The sequence below is a fragment of the Poecilia latipinna genome, unplaced genomic scaffold (genome assembly GCF_001443285.1).
Source record: "Poecilia latipinna isolate Pla-1442-1.1 unplaced genomic scaffold, P_latipinna-1.0 Scaffold874, whole genome shotgun sequence".
NCBI lineage: Eukaryota > Metazoa > Chordata > Actinopteri > Cyprinodontiformes > Poeciliidae > Poecilia > Poecilia latipinna.
Genome location: NW_015113490.1, coordinates 191234 through 204134, shown reverse-complemented (window position 1 = coordinate 204134; position 12901 = coordinate 191234). Strand labels below are relative to the sequence as shown.

Below are 12901 nucleotides of genomic sequence, written 5' to 3'. Positions count from 1 at the left end.
AAAAATTTATTTTTAAAAAACAACAAAAAAAAAAAAAAAAAAAAAAGTGAAAAGGTTGGACTCAGTTGGTCATGGGTGAAATATTAGATAAATGTGCAGTTTCTTCATAGCATACATATAAACCCATTGACAGGGAAGCCGAAACACAGAGAGCAAGAAGCTGATCGAGTAACCTCAGCACTGATCCAGCGACTCAGCATGTGATTTGGAGGAGCTTTTTCCGTCAAGAGGCAAACTTGAACAGAAGATCGCTGTCCCGTACCATCCCCTTGTGAAACGCTTAAGAAACACAAACCATCTGGAGGCTATAGTGCACACTCTCAGCCCGTCAAATATCAAGGATGTTTGTCTGATTTACAGAGTCCATTTAGAACTGTTTGGACAACTTGGCTGAGGGATTGGTGCTTTAATTAAAAATAATATCAAGAGCAAATATTGCCCTCAGGAACTTTGCCTCACAGTCAACAGTGCAACAACGTCACAGATCTGTTTTTTTTTTTTTTTTTCAGGGAGGTTGGAAGCTTGAGCAACAAACAGTTGTGAATGGACATAGCCAGGCCTGCTACAAAGGCTTCTACGAGGTCGTTGTCCTAACTAACGCCTCAACAATGAGGACTGTTTCAGGCTCATGTCCACCACAGTGACACCACATTGATACATTGTGAGCATCATAAAATATCACATCCTCACTTTATTCATTAGAGTTGGGCTTTAATCTAAAAATACCAATGGGCATGGAATAAAACAGAGTTTTCAGCAGCAGCAAGATCAGGCCTGCACCCCTCTTGCCGAGCACAACATCTCGGAAACATTGAGGCCCAAAATAGATGTTCTCCTCATAAAGGGCTTCTTTCTTTGTAGTCGGCATACAGCAACAACATCTGCAGGGCAGTTTCTATGGGGGGAGCAGATTCGGGCAGGCTATCAAAGAGAGAGGCGATCTCCTGTGAGAAGTGGTGGGTGGAGGACTTCCATATTCTTTTTTTTTTCTTCTTTTCTTTTTTTTTTGGCCCCTCTCGCTCCTTCGCTCTGTCAAGCGCTCCAGAAAATCTGCAGCAATCAGGCCGATGCTAATAAAAGATCATTAATATCACCTGTCAGCGCTATCTTTGGAAGATCCAAAATGAGAAAATGAGACAAAAGAACTTACAGTCTGGATATGCTCGGTGGAGGAGGCATATGGGGGCATTGCTGGGTCAGTTTATTTTAATAAAGAAATGGGACAACAGAGAAACAAGTGAGAAGGGATGAAAAAAATATATATAGGTTCCATAATCAACAAAGATGGATTGTCACATCTATACAGGCACAAAGAGTAAATTTCTTCATACGGTGTTAAACAAATGGCAACAACATTGGAGTTCTCTTTCTTGAAGGATAAAAGCTACGTAGTGTTCCCTTCAAATACACAAGTTCAAAGATGATACACAGAGGACTATCACAAGAAGAGTCAGATTTGCATCATGGTCCCACAGCCAGGAACTCTCCAAGAACTGTGTGATGCTAACATGTTAGTAAATGTCTGAGGAATGTTTCTGACATCTTGTTGAATTGGTGGCATGGAGCATTGAGGCAGTTCTACTGAGGCAGTGCACCGTTGTATTAACAGGTTGTTGCTGAAAGAGTGGCAGTTAACTGAATATCCTTATGCTCTCAGGAATATCTAAATAAAAACTCAATGAAGCTAGTGAAGACTAGAAAGATCCATCAGGCAAAACCACAGCTGAGAAAAAGAGCCGGTAAGCCAACATTATTAGTAAAGGAACTTGCCCTGGTTTTCTTCTTCTGATTATCTCCCAAGTGTTGATCCCTTCTTTCATTTTTCATGTTTTTTGTGCATGTGAAACGACTACAAATTACTTGTTGCTAATCAATGTATGTTTACAAGCCTGAACTAGAAGTCTGCTGACCCCTGAGTGGTGGTAGTTCCCACCACTTGCAAAAACATTTGGGGTTTAACTCAAAGATGTTCCAGATCCAGGAAAGGCGGTTTAAGCTTTGGACCTCCTACTTTCACTTAGTTGTTTGTCAGTTGCATTGGTCCGACACGCCTGAATAAAATGGTTAAATTGTTGTACAGATAAATAAGTGAAAAATGATCAACACTGTGCATTACAACGTCAAGACTTTGTGCCGGAAATTTCACCTATTACCTACTGAAAAATCTCGGCGTAAATAATGTTTATTCAAACAGCCCTTAAAAAGGATGGATTTTGGAAAGTGTGTAATGATGTCGCCCACAAAGTCTGGCAGGTCCTTAAACTCTTTCTGCTAGCTGCAATGGTAATGCTCTCACTATCTTTTTAATGTTAAGCATGAACGCAGTCAGCAGAAAGACAGAGTCACTGTGCAGAAAAACATGGCATCGTAATGGGGAGGTGAAAGACGACAGCCAATGTGATGATAGTGGCTTCGTGTGGAGCAGAAGTGTATCAGGGGCCTCGCCTTTGAACCGTTGAGCCAGCTAATTGAAACAGCATTGCTGTGGCATTGGTTTCGAGATCTGGATCACATTGAGCCTTCGCTTTTATTCAATTTGGTCTCATCACAGGGATGCAGCCTGTGCTTTTCTCTCCACATGGCAATAAGTCATGCCCCCGCCTTTTGCCCTCGACGTGTTGCCCAGCTGTGTCCCCTGGGGCCCCACAGTGCAGAGGCCCATGGAGCACACAGGGATTCAGACGAGGTCTTGAGAAAATGCAGCCTGCCTGCCACTGAGCCCCTTATGGTACTTCTTTACGCCTCTCACCTTGGACTTGACCCTCCGTCTTCTCATGTCTCCTGAGCTCTTCTCTCAGGCACACACACTTCTTTACCCCCAGACTCAAGATTTAATGCTAAGAGCAGTGGTTGTCAGGAGGTTTGGACCGTGCACTTTCTAATTCAAACAAATGCTGCGCTGGGGTCAGGGAATTATCACAGAGCCACAAGGTGTTTCATATCACCAGCAAGTGTCGAGTGTTAAGTTGATAGAGGGGAGAAAAAAAGGGAGAGGGGAAAGACATAATGTTCTCTACTATTGGCTATTGCACTCTTCTGGAAAGCCCTGGAAGCTTGGGGCATGGAAATAAAAAAAAAAATCTAATAAAGCGATAAATAAGCATACAGACCGATAAACATGCTGATCTCTTATCACTAACAGTGATCCCAGCAAGTTGAAGAAGATCTTGTGCTCCGTTGGAGGAACTTCACTTCTCATTTCACAGAAGGGTGGCCAACATTGCTACTGCAGCCGTAATCAGCCTCGCAAAAGCTCCAGTTGCTTGGTGGTGGAAATAATCATTCATGTACAATAAATAAAAAATACAGACACAGCAGCTACATAGTGGCAGAATTTGAGGTCGATGCTTCTTGAAGTTCAGTTTTTGGTTATATTGTTATGACCATATGTCCAATATGTCCAATAGTTTGCTGAACCCTGTCAGCCTTCAAAACAAACATGACCCATTCGAGACAAGGACTCTAGATTGCTGAAGGTGTGTTAGGATGTCTGGCTCCAAGACGTTAGGAGAAGATGCTTTAAGTCCTGTAAAGAAGTTGGGCCTAAATGGATTGGTCTTATTCATCTTGCAGATCTCTAATAATGTTCAATTGGATTGGGATCTGGGGAATCTGCAGGCCAAGTCAACACCTAAACCTTGTAGATATTCTCCTCAAACTCTCCCTGAATCATTTTCCCTTAGACTTGGGCCACTGAAAGAGGCCACAGCCATCAGGTAAACTATTTATCATGGAGGGGAATACATGGTAAACATGTCTAATTTTATTCTGTCTGATGTGTAAAGGATCATGGGTTTGCTTATAAACATCTGGCAGCCTTTTTTTTAATGAGAATATCACAGGAAGATCAGGCATTGTCACAGTCACACCCTATATGTGTGATGTTTTCCTGGCTCCTTCCTGCTATTTCCCCAGTTAGATTCCAACAGCAGAGTCATAGTCTAATGCACTTTAGCATAGAATAAAGAGAATTATTTTCGGAAACCACTGTAAAAGTAAATGTTCAGTGACTGCTATTTGTTCAATATTTGGATTGGCGGCAACAACTCCAACAAGGGGAATGGGTAGAGGTACATTTGAATGAATTCAGAATTTTAATTTATTTCAACAGTCTTGTTAAATGAGACAATAGTTTGCATATTTTGAATACACAAATGTTATTTTGTGACAATATTTATATATTACATATATTACCTGTGCAATCACGTGGAAAACTGCTGCTATATAAATCAGCTGAACATGGTGTATCCAAGCAACCAGTGGCGCAACTGCACATTATTCAGGTGGATGCGAAAACATAAATCGCCCCCCCCGCCCCGGAAGGAACTTCAGGACGCTCAACACCTCCCCCCCCATCCCCCCAAGGCGACGCTGCGTGAAGTGTAAAACTCGCTACATGTACCTCGTTATATGCGAGAGGTGAAGGAGCGTGAGGCGCGCTGAACTGTATGGGAAAACATCATCGGCGCGTCACCCCCTCCAGACGGGGTTTTGGCGCCCCCTCTGGTGCTGCGCCCCTATGCGTTGCATACGCTGCATACCCACTTTTTGCACCTCCGCAAGCAACGAAATGGAAAGTTGAGTGGAAGGAAAAATGATGGTAGGAAAAAATTGCAGGGGGGCTGCTGTTTTGAAACTGTAGTCTTTAGGGGATGTGAAGCAAAGCTTGATTTGAGATTGAGCTGTAGATGGAGGCTGCAGTCGGTAGCAGGTACCACCATGTATCCAGGATGTGGGCTACAGCTGCCATATTCCTCATGTTAATCAATTCCTTAACCCAAAGAAATGTCAGCAGTGTCATGTCTTAGCTAAAGAGAAAAAAAAAATCCTTAATCATCTATCTTATTTGTGTACTTAACAGAAATAACACTCACACTGATCAAGAGTTATTTCGAGCACTCAACACACTTTTGCCTTCCACTTAACTTTACAATTATTATCTTTGTATGCTTCTCCATTTGAACAGACAGCTTCTTTAGATGTGACCTTTTGTGGATTATCTTCCTATTAGCCATATTTCAGTGCTTGCAACCTTGGGAGGATCGTGGCGCAAACTCCAGTTCAGAGTTCAGAGGAGATTCATAAAGTGCAAACTAAGGTTGAGGTCAGTGTTTCAAGAGCCATCACATGCAGATAAAACCAGGACATGAGCTGCAATTGTTACACACCTAGACTCAAGGCAATATCAAAAGCATGACGGGCTGACCCGAAAATAAAGTGCTGTCTTTGTTGATTGTGTACACTTTGTGTACAGATTTTTTTTTTAAATCTGCCTAGATTAAAAAAAAAAAAAAAAAAAATATTTAGCTGCACCTGTAAATATTTTGGAGCTGCAGGGCTGTAGAAATACGGAATAATCTGTAATCTCCCGTCGACTATCCAAGGCTCTGTGAAAGATTCCACCTGTACTTTGGCTGCACGTAAAGTCCAGAGACTGCTCCACGCAGAGGAAAACTGGGATTTGGAGAGAATCACCGTGCGATTGAGGGAGGGACTTGAAACGTGCATAATATTCCTTCCTCTGCGGGACTCGCTGCGAGCAGGTACAGCATCTCTGCAGTCCGCCGCTCAGCTGTCATTCTTAGCTGCCCAGCACTTCTGGCTTCGCAGGAAACTTTGCGCACTACAATCGGTAAGTGAGAAGTTTTGTACTCTTAAACTAAACGTGACTGACTGAATGAGGCTTTTGTCTGGGCGCGATGAAAAGTGCTGCCTGTAAAGTTTCAGTTCCTCCCGACAGGAATTCTGATGTATTGATGTGAAGCGGTCTTTTTTTTTTTTTTCTTTGCAACTAAGGTGCTTTACTTTCTGCTTGTTCATATCTCCGTATATGTGTTTGTGTGTGCAAATGTCTCTTCTTTTTATATATATATATATATATGTGTGTGTGTGTGTGTGTGTGTGTGTGTTTCTGAAGAAACATATATTAACTGCACTCTCTTCAACTTTTTTTCCCAATTATTTATAATGTCCCATATAGGTCGAGGTTATTGTTATGAACAACTCTACTGTAAATAACAAACTTTTGTAATGCATTTATTTGATTTTTTTTTTTTTTGAAGACTGCCTAGATAAAAAAAAAGCAAAAAAAAAAAAAAAAACATAAAAAAAACAAGGTGAATGGCAGAACTGATTTGAGTTTTATTCACTCTGTGTATGGGCATCCCTCCTCCCACCCCTCTCCTCTGAAACAAGCGCATCTGACTCTTTTTGAGCTGCTGAACATCTGCACGCATTGAACACTGAGCAGTCTGTCAGCAGCTGCCACACAGTCTAGAAATGCCAAATTGCTTAGCATATGAATGTGAGGAAGATGGGGACCTGTGTTGCAGAATGCTACTGCCCATATACACCGCTTCCCCTCTAGTGTACTAATCCTGCAGCTTCGCGTCTAGTTAAGTGAGAAGTAAAATGTCTGGGAGCGAGTTGAGGAGGAGCAGGAGAAGAGGAAAAGGGGAAGAGGGGAGGAGGGGGAAGAGGAGGAAGAAGAAGATTTGGGTTTGATGAAAGGAGGTGATAGCATAATAGGAAAGGAAAGCGACAGAGGGGGAAGTGATGGGAATGTCAGATTTGTAGAGGATGGAATCATTTACATCATTTACTTAAATAAAGATCCAGTTATATACATATATGTGTGTGTATATGTGTATTTTTTGAAAGCTTTTCTTTTTAAGCTTCTAGTAGCTGTTGGAGCTTGCTGAGACCTAGTTCAATTTTTTCCTTCCCCCCCTTCCTTCAAGCCCCACTCACAAACACAGCAAATTCTACACAATTGTACACACCAAGTGTAAACAATGTGTGACAGATAGCTCATCCCACCCTGCCTGGGCTGTTTGAATGTTGATCCATTCAGCAGGCCCTGCTTCTCCTGTCCGCAGCGTCCGTGATGAGTTACTACATGGATCCAGTTTCTTCCTACCCAGCTCTTCACCCCTGTGACCGTCTGGGCGCAACGGTAGGACCTCCATCGTAAATTATCTCTGTGTTAGGGCTACCTACCACACAGCTGGCTTGCAGTAAGAGGGGTTGAAGTCTGTGTGTGTGTGTGTGTGCGTGCGTGTGTGTGTGTGCGTGTGTGTGTGTGCGTACGTATGTCAGGAGCTCACTTTGCAAGAATGTGTGCAGAAGTCGCTGTCTGTGTGCTTAGCAACTCTGGATTCCATCAGTACATAAGGTGCACACACTTTCTGAAGAGCTTAATCCATCAGCATTGCAATAATACCGTTTCTGTTTGTACAGATTGTTCCTCAGGATTTCACTTACAATTAGGAAACAGTTGTTGAACAAGACAGCTTTTTCCCCCAGGTTGCACAACCGCCCTGCACCATGCGCTCCTATTTAGCAAGTAATATTGTAAATCATGAGACCTGCAGGCCTCTGACATTGCCAATAAACAATCAGACAATCCCTGTCGGCAGACACCTTTCCCCCGCAAAGCCAGCAATCTGTTTGGAAGAGCACCGAGGCTTCTTCCAGCCTCCGAAATGAGAGCACCGAACACAGAGTCAGAGACAGTGGTAGGTGGGAACATTTGAATTCCTGTCAGGTGAGCATTTGAAGGGTGAAGGCCAAGGAGCGGCAAAATAAATGCCTCCATTTGTATGCAGAGCACCAGCACATTAGGATAATAGACTGAGGTTACATGCAAATGGCAACCCCTCCCTGGTCTGATAGACAATACGGAAGGATGCAGCTACAGAGTTCCTAATTGGCTCAGGTGGTGAGGCTTGCCTTTGAAATTGAGAAGACTGTATACCACAGTTGCTTGGTCGAAAGGTGAAGCCATGTCACATTGGTAACTTTGTTCTCTTGAATTTACATAAATTTTGGCAAAAACAAACAAAAAAAACAAAAAAAAAAAAACGGCTAGCCGTATGTTTGATGTATTTCATGTTTGCAATGAAGTGACTGTTGGATCCCAAAGACCAAGAGACAAACATAAGTTGTGAAAACTCATAGCTTCTTTTATTTGTTAAATACTTAGGCATTTCTTAGCAAAAATGTATTGTAATAATTTATTGTGTGAATTTTAATTGAGTGAACACATGATCGTTGTGATGTGTGACACGTCAGACAACAATGGTTCTTCCAATATATCAATGACCCTAAGCATTGTACCAAATTTGTTGAAAAATGGTTAAAACACAACAAAATCAATATTTTGAAGTAGCCAACGTACATTCTTCTGAGATATGCATATGCATTGGCACATCTGAAAAGGTGTGTGTGAGTAAGATGGCCTACAAACCCGACTCAAGTTAAAACAGTTCTGTCAAGAAGAATGGGTAAATTTAAAGACATTAAAAAAAATAAAAAAATAAACATTCCATTGTTTAACAGATAAAGATTTAGGTTGCAATGGGACAAATACAAATTGTTTTGGCAATTCAATTGACCTGAAACAAGAGAAGCTAAGTCTGATTAATGGATTAGTTTGAAACCTTTGCAGTCCTAATTGCTGCTCTAAGATAAATACAGTGTTCTTTATGGCATAATATTCTCAGTTTCCACCTGTCTTCTAAGAGAAAAGAGCTTTCAATAATGTTATTTTGGTAATAAAAACATTTTTTTTTTAGGATTATTACAAACTGTTTTATTTTATTTGGCCATTCATGGTATGCTTCAGTCCCAATAAAATGGGTCCAAATGCAATGTTACAAATGGCACATGGCCTCTACTTGTAAAGCACTTATCAAGTCCAGAGTACCCCAAAGCATTTCGCACTACATTCAGTCATTCACCGGTTCAGGCACACATTCACACTCTGACGGTGGTAAGTCACTGGACTGTTACGACAGCTGCCCTGCGGCAGTCTGACAGAGGTGAGGCTGCCCCGCACAGCATGTATAAGTTGTCTCTCACTCTTTCAATGTTTCATTTTTACTACCGATTCCCAAATACAGATCCAAGCTTAAGCACAGAACCACTCCTCTAAAACTCACAATACTAGCTCAGACTTACATAAGTATGCAAATTTGCATACTAGCACCAACTGGCTCATGAAAAATACTTTGCAACTTGAAATTGTTAAATTGTGTACTCCTTCTCACCTTGAATTTGCGGGGGCTTTAATGATAGCATTAGAGTACACAATGCTCAGTAAATGTGAGTAAATACAGGAAGGTGAGGAACAAATTACTGAGACCATAATAATACAATAAAAAAGACAATGAGAACTTGTTGAATATCAAAATGTCGACACCAAATTGCTACATTCAAGCCCCAGAAGTTTTAGGCATTTTCACTAAAGTTCAAGTCAGCCTGGCCTGCTGGAGATGCTACAATGTCAGTCGCATGAATAGGTGATGCTGAAAAGTTACTCTCTCAAAGCTGTGTGTCTCCATAGAAACGCAAGACTGATTCAAAATAGTTTGGCAGGGGTAGAACGGTGGGTTGTGAATCACAAGACTTTACAGATCAGAGAGACACTCTGTCTTGAAGTAGACCTGGAACAAGCACAATGCAGTTAATCATTATGACCAAATGTGCTAAATATGTAAGAATTGCTTTCCTCGTGAAAAATCTAGCCAAAGAAGCAGAGTCTAATAATCATAATAGGTTAAAAGAGGAAAAGTTTGTGGTACTTTATGGAAATAAAGCAGAGAGGAGTAGCAAAACATTAACAAAGGTGGAATATTCTGTATTTAAATTAAGGTAAAAAAATGTTGTTTTCAAACCTACATAAACTGCTGGCCTGACATTGAAAGTTGATCTACACTCACACTGATCAAGAGATATCTCAGGTTTGATTTTATCATGTCTCTATGTTTGCGTAATCTAGAGATCTCCCATGTAGCTCCTTCCGTGCCTATCTAACTTACCCCACTTGCTGACAATCTCGATAGAAGATAACAGCGCTCCATGCAAATCTCTCAAAGCTGCCCTCCCCGTTCGTCTGACCACATTAGCCATCCGTGAACCTGGATGATAAATGCTGCTCGGCCTAAACAGAGGCTGCTTATCAGATCACTCTGTCTGCCAGGCTGTCAGACACACATAAATGACAAACAACATTTGGAAGTCTTGCATTGTGGTTAGTTTTCTTAAATTGCAAACGTGAAATAAATAAATGTCCGAGTAGTGAGACACTTTCTGGAGAAGTTTAAAAATGAAGCACATTTGGTATTATGCCCATATACTAAAAATGGAAACACAGACTACATTAGTCATCTACTTATTATCATTCCAAAATGTAAAAATAATAATAATTTAAAAAAAAAGAGCTAAAATGGCCTATTGGCTATTTCCCTCCCTGCATTTGCTGTATCCAAACAGAATCCAGTATCTCCAGACTCCTGCATCAAGTGCTGACGTTAGACTCCCCCCCCTCCTCATCTAGTTCAGCTTCTTGCATGAATGTTTCCATGATAAGCTGCTGTATAAACAAAATAAAACACACACAGCAAAGATAAACCCGATGAGTCAAATTTAGATGCAAGGCTTATCTGTACACGAAAACAAAGAAAAAATGCGTCTTTCAAAATCTAAGGTTACTTTATAAGTAAAAGCCACCAGACAGATTTCTTTGTGTTAAGGTTTACAACATCCATGATGACGTATGGATTGTAACAAAACAACATCAGATATGTCACCATGAGAGACATTCAGAATCAAATTAATTACTAATGTACATTTTGACAGCTGTCAAAACAACACAATATTTATAGTAGGAAGAGAGCAGAATTTGTTCTTCATCAACTGTCCCGTGCAGACTAATTATGCAACACTAAACATACATGAATGGACGTTAAATGTGGAACATGTGTCCTCTGTTTGTCTCCAGAGACAAAGTGGAGGAGTGGCAATGGGCCCTCAAAACCAGCTCCCAGGTGTGGTTCACCCTCAGCAGCAGTTCTACCCCTCACAACCAATTCATCCACATGAAATACCCCTTCAGGAGGTCCCAGAAGGCCATGACATGTGTCCCACAGGTAAGAAATAAGGAGACGGCTCCGGTCAGGTTACTATACAAGCTAAATAACCTCCTGCGTAGCCAATTACCTCCAAAGGTAGTCAAAGATGTAGATAAACTCCATCTGTGTGGAATTTATTCTGAGGATAAATCCAGGTGTTCTGTGAAAGTGTCTTTGGTTTCTTAGAGAACATAAGTGAACAAATAACATCATGAGGACCTTAACATTTTCCTGTAAACTCAGAACTCATCTGGATCTTAAATTCAATCCTGAATCTAACATGTGAAGAGTCAGTCCAGCTGAGTTCTGGGGCAAACAGATTTCCTTCTCCACATAACTACAGCTATAGAAGCAAACTTTCACTTGAGCACACATGTGAAGTCTCAGCTTTGGCCTGCTCTTCCTGATCTGCCGCACAAGGGATGATGGTTATGCCGACCCTGAGGGGCAATGCCTTTACCAGACGCCCTCCAGTTCCTCTGTTTATCCTATCTCCCTCCTGTTGTATTTCTGGGGACAGAGACATTCCCTGAATATTTACTGTCCCCTCTCCTCTCATTCTAGATTGTATTGAATTGTTTTTCAAATCAGTTTTATTTTAAGCTAGAACATTCTTTCCAGTGCATTTCCCTGTGTTTGACTCTGGCCCCTTGTAGTCCTCAAAAGTGATTGATGCTGGTGGACTGGGATGCGCGCCATGGAAGGAGGGTGGGGGTGCCTGGGGGACACAAGCTTTCTTCCGTCACCTCCCTGTGCTGGATGCAAGGGGGCAAGACAGGGGGCCAAAGGGCGGCCATCTTTTTCCCAAGCCTCAAGTTTGGTCCCAGGAGAGGTGGCAGTGAAGGGAGGTGGAGTTCGAGGAAGGAGTTGGGGGGCTAAGTAACCAAATGTGTGTGTATGCATATTTGTGACTGCATGAGAGGGAGTGAGGATTTGATGGGATTTGCTGATGTTTGTTGCCAGAGACACACTCCTTTGGAGCGTTTGCTTCATTCCTCCCAGCGCTAAACTGTTGACGTAAACATTGCTGCGAAGTGGAAAGAAATGGCCGAGGGTTGACCTTTTATTTGCCGTCGTCCGCCACTCAAATCAAAGCAGACCGCATTTTTAACATTTTTAGACACCTGGAGATACTCAAGTCATTTGCATCTACGCAGGGGTGTCATGTGGAGTTGCTGAGGTTTCTGTGCTACAGGCGCAGGCCGTTATGAGTTGCTGTTAACCTCAAACGCAGCTAAAAAACCTCTGACACAGACTCCACATGCTGAGCCGTTGCTTTGACTCATTTCTCTCAAACTCTCAAAAAGGCTCTTTCTTTTTCCAAATACAGTGCCAGATAACGGTGTTCATACTGAGTTTGGTTTCTTTTTTTTCTTTTTTTTTTTTCTTTTTTTTTCATGCAACTATAAACTCCAATGTATTTTATCTCAACGCAAAGAACAGTTTTCAAAAGTAAAAAATAAATAAATAAATAGACTGAATGTTTCAATTTTAATTGTATATCAGTCTGGAGTTCAACTACATAATTCTAAAACATGTCTGAACCATTCCAGACAAAGGAACTGAGTTTTAGGGTTCTTGTCCTGCTGAAAGGCGAATTTCTGCCTCAATTTCAAGTCCATTGCAGCACTTATTAGTTTTTACTCAATGTTTATGCCATATGTGTGTTGCTTCACCTTATCACCAACTCTTACCGGCTTCCCTGACCTGTTGAAGAAAAGTTTGTCTATAGTGTGACGCTTCCACCTTTACGTTTCAGGGTATAGGGTGACATTCAGCCTTAGTCACCTACACACGTAGGCCAAAGAGTTGAACTTTAGTCTTATCTGAGCAGAGCACCTTCTTCCACATGTCTTGTTTGATCCCTATGATCTTTGGCATGCTTCACGTAGGACGTCTTACGGCATTCTTTCAGCAACGGCTTTTTTTTTTTTTTTTTTTTTTTTTTTCCCGTTTTGTAGTTTTTTTTTTCCCCCACCCCCAAAACC

At 41.5% G+C, this 12901-nt stretch overlaps 1 protein-coding gene across 3 annotated transcripts in view; it reads left to right on the top strand.

The window, feature by feature from the left end:
* Positions 1-5477: 5477 nt before the first annotated feature.
* Positions 5478-12901, top strand: part of ets1 (v-ets avian erythroblastosis virus E26 oncogene homolog 1) — a 45745-nt gene continuing 38321 nt past the window's right edge. The window contains exons 1-3 of one of the 3 annotated variants that reach the window (XM_015048305.1): positions 5478-5632; positions 6854-6955; positions 10784-10931. In XM_015048305.1, the coding sequence (XP_014903791.1) occupies positions 6887-6955; positions 10784-10931 (217 nt within the window). In that variant the 5' untranslated portion in view covers positions 5478-5632; positions 6854-6886. The remainder of the gene's footprint in view (positions 5633-6853; positions 6956-10783; positions 10932-12901) is intronic. The other 2 variants (XM_015048302.1, XM_015048303.1) reach the window with 2 other exon arrangements.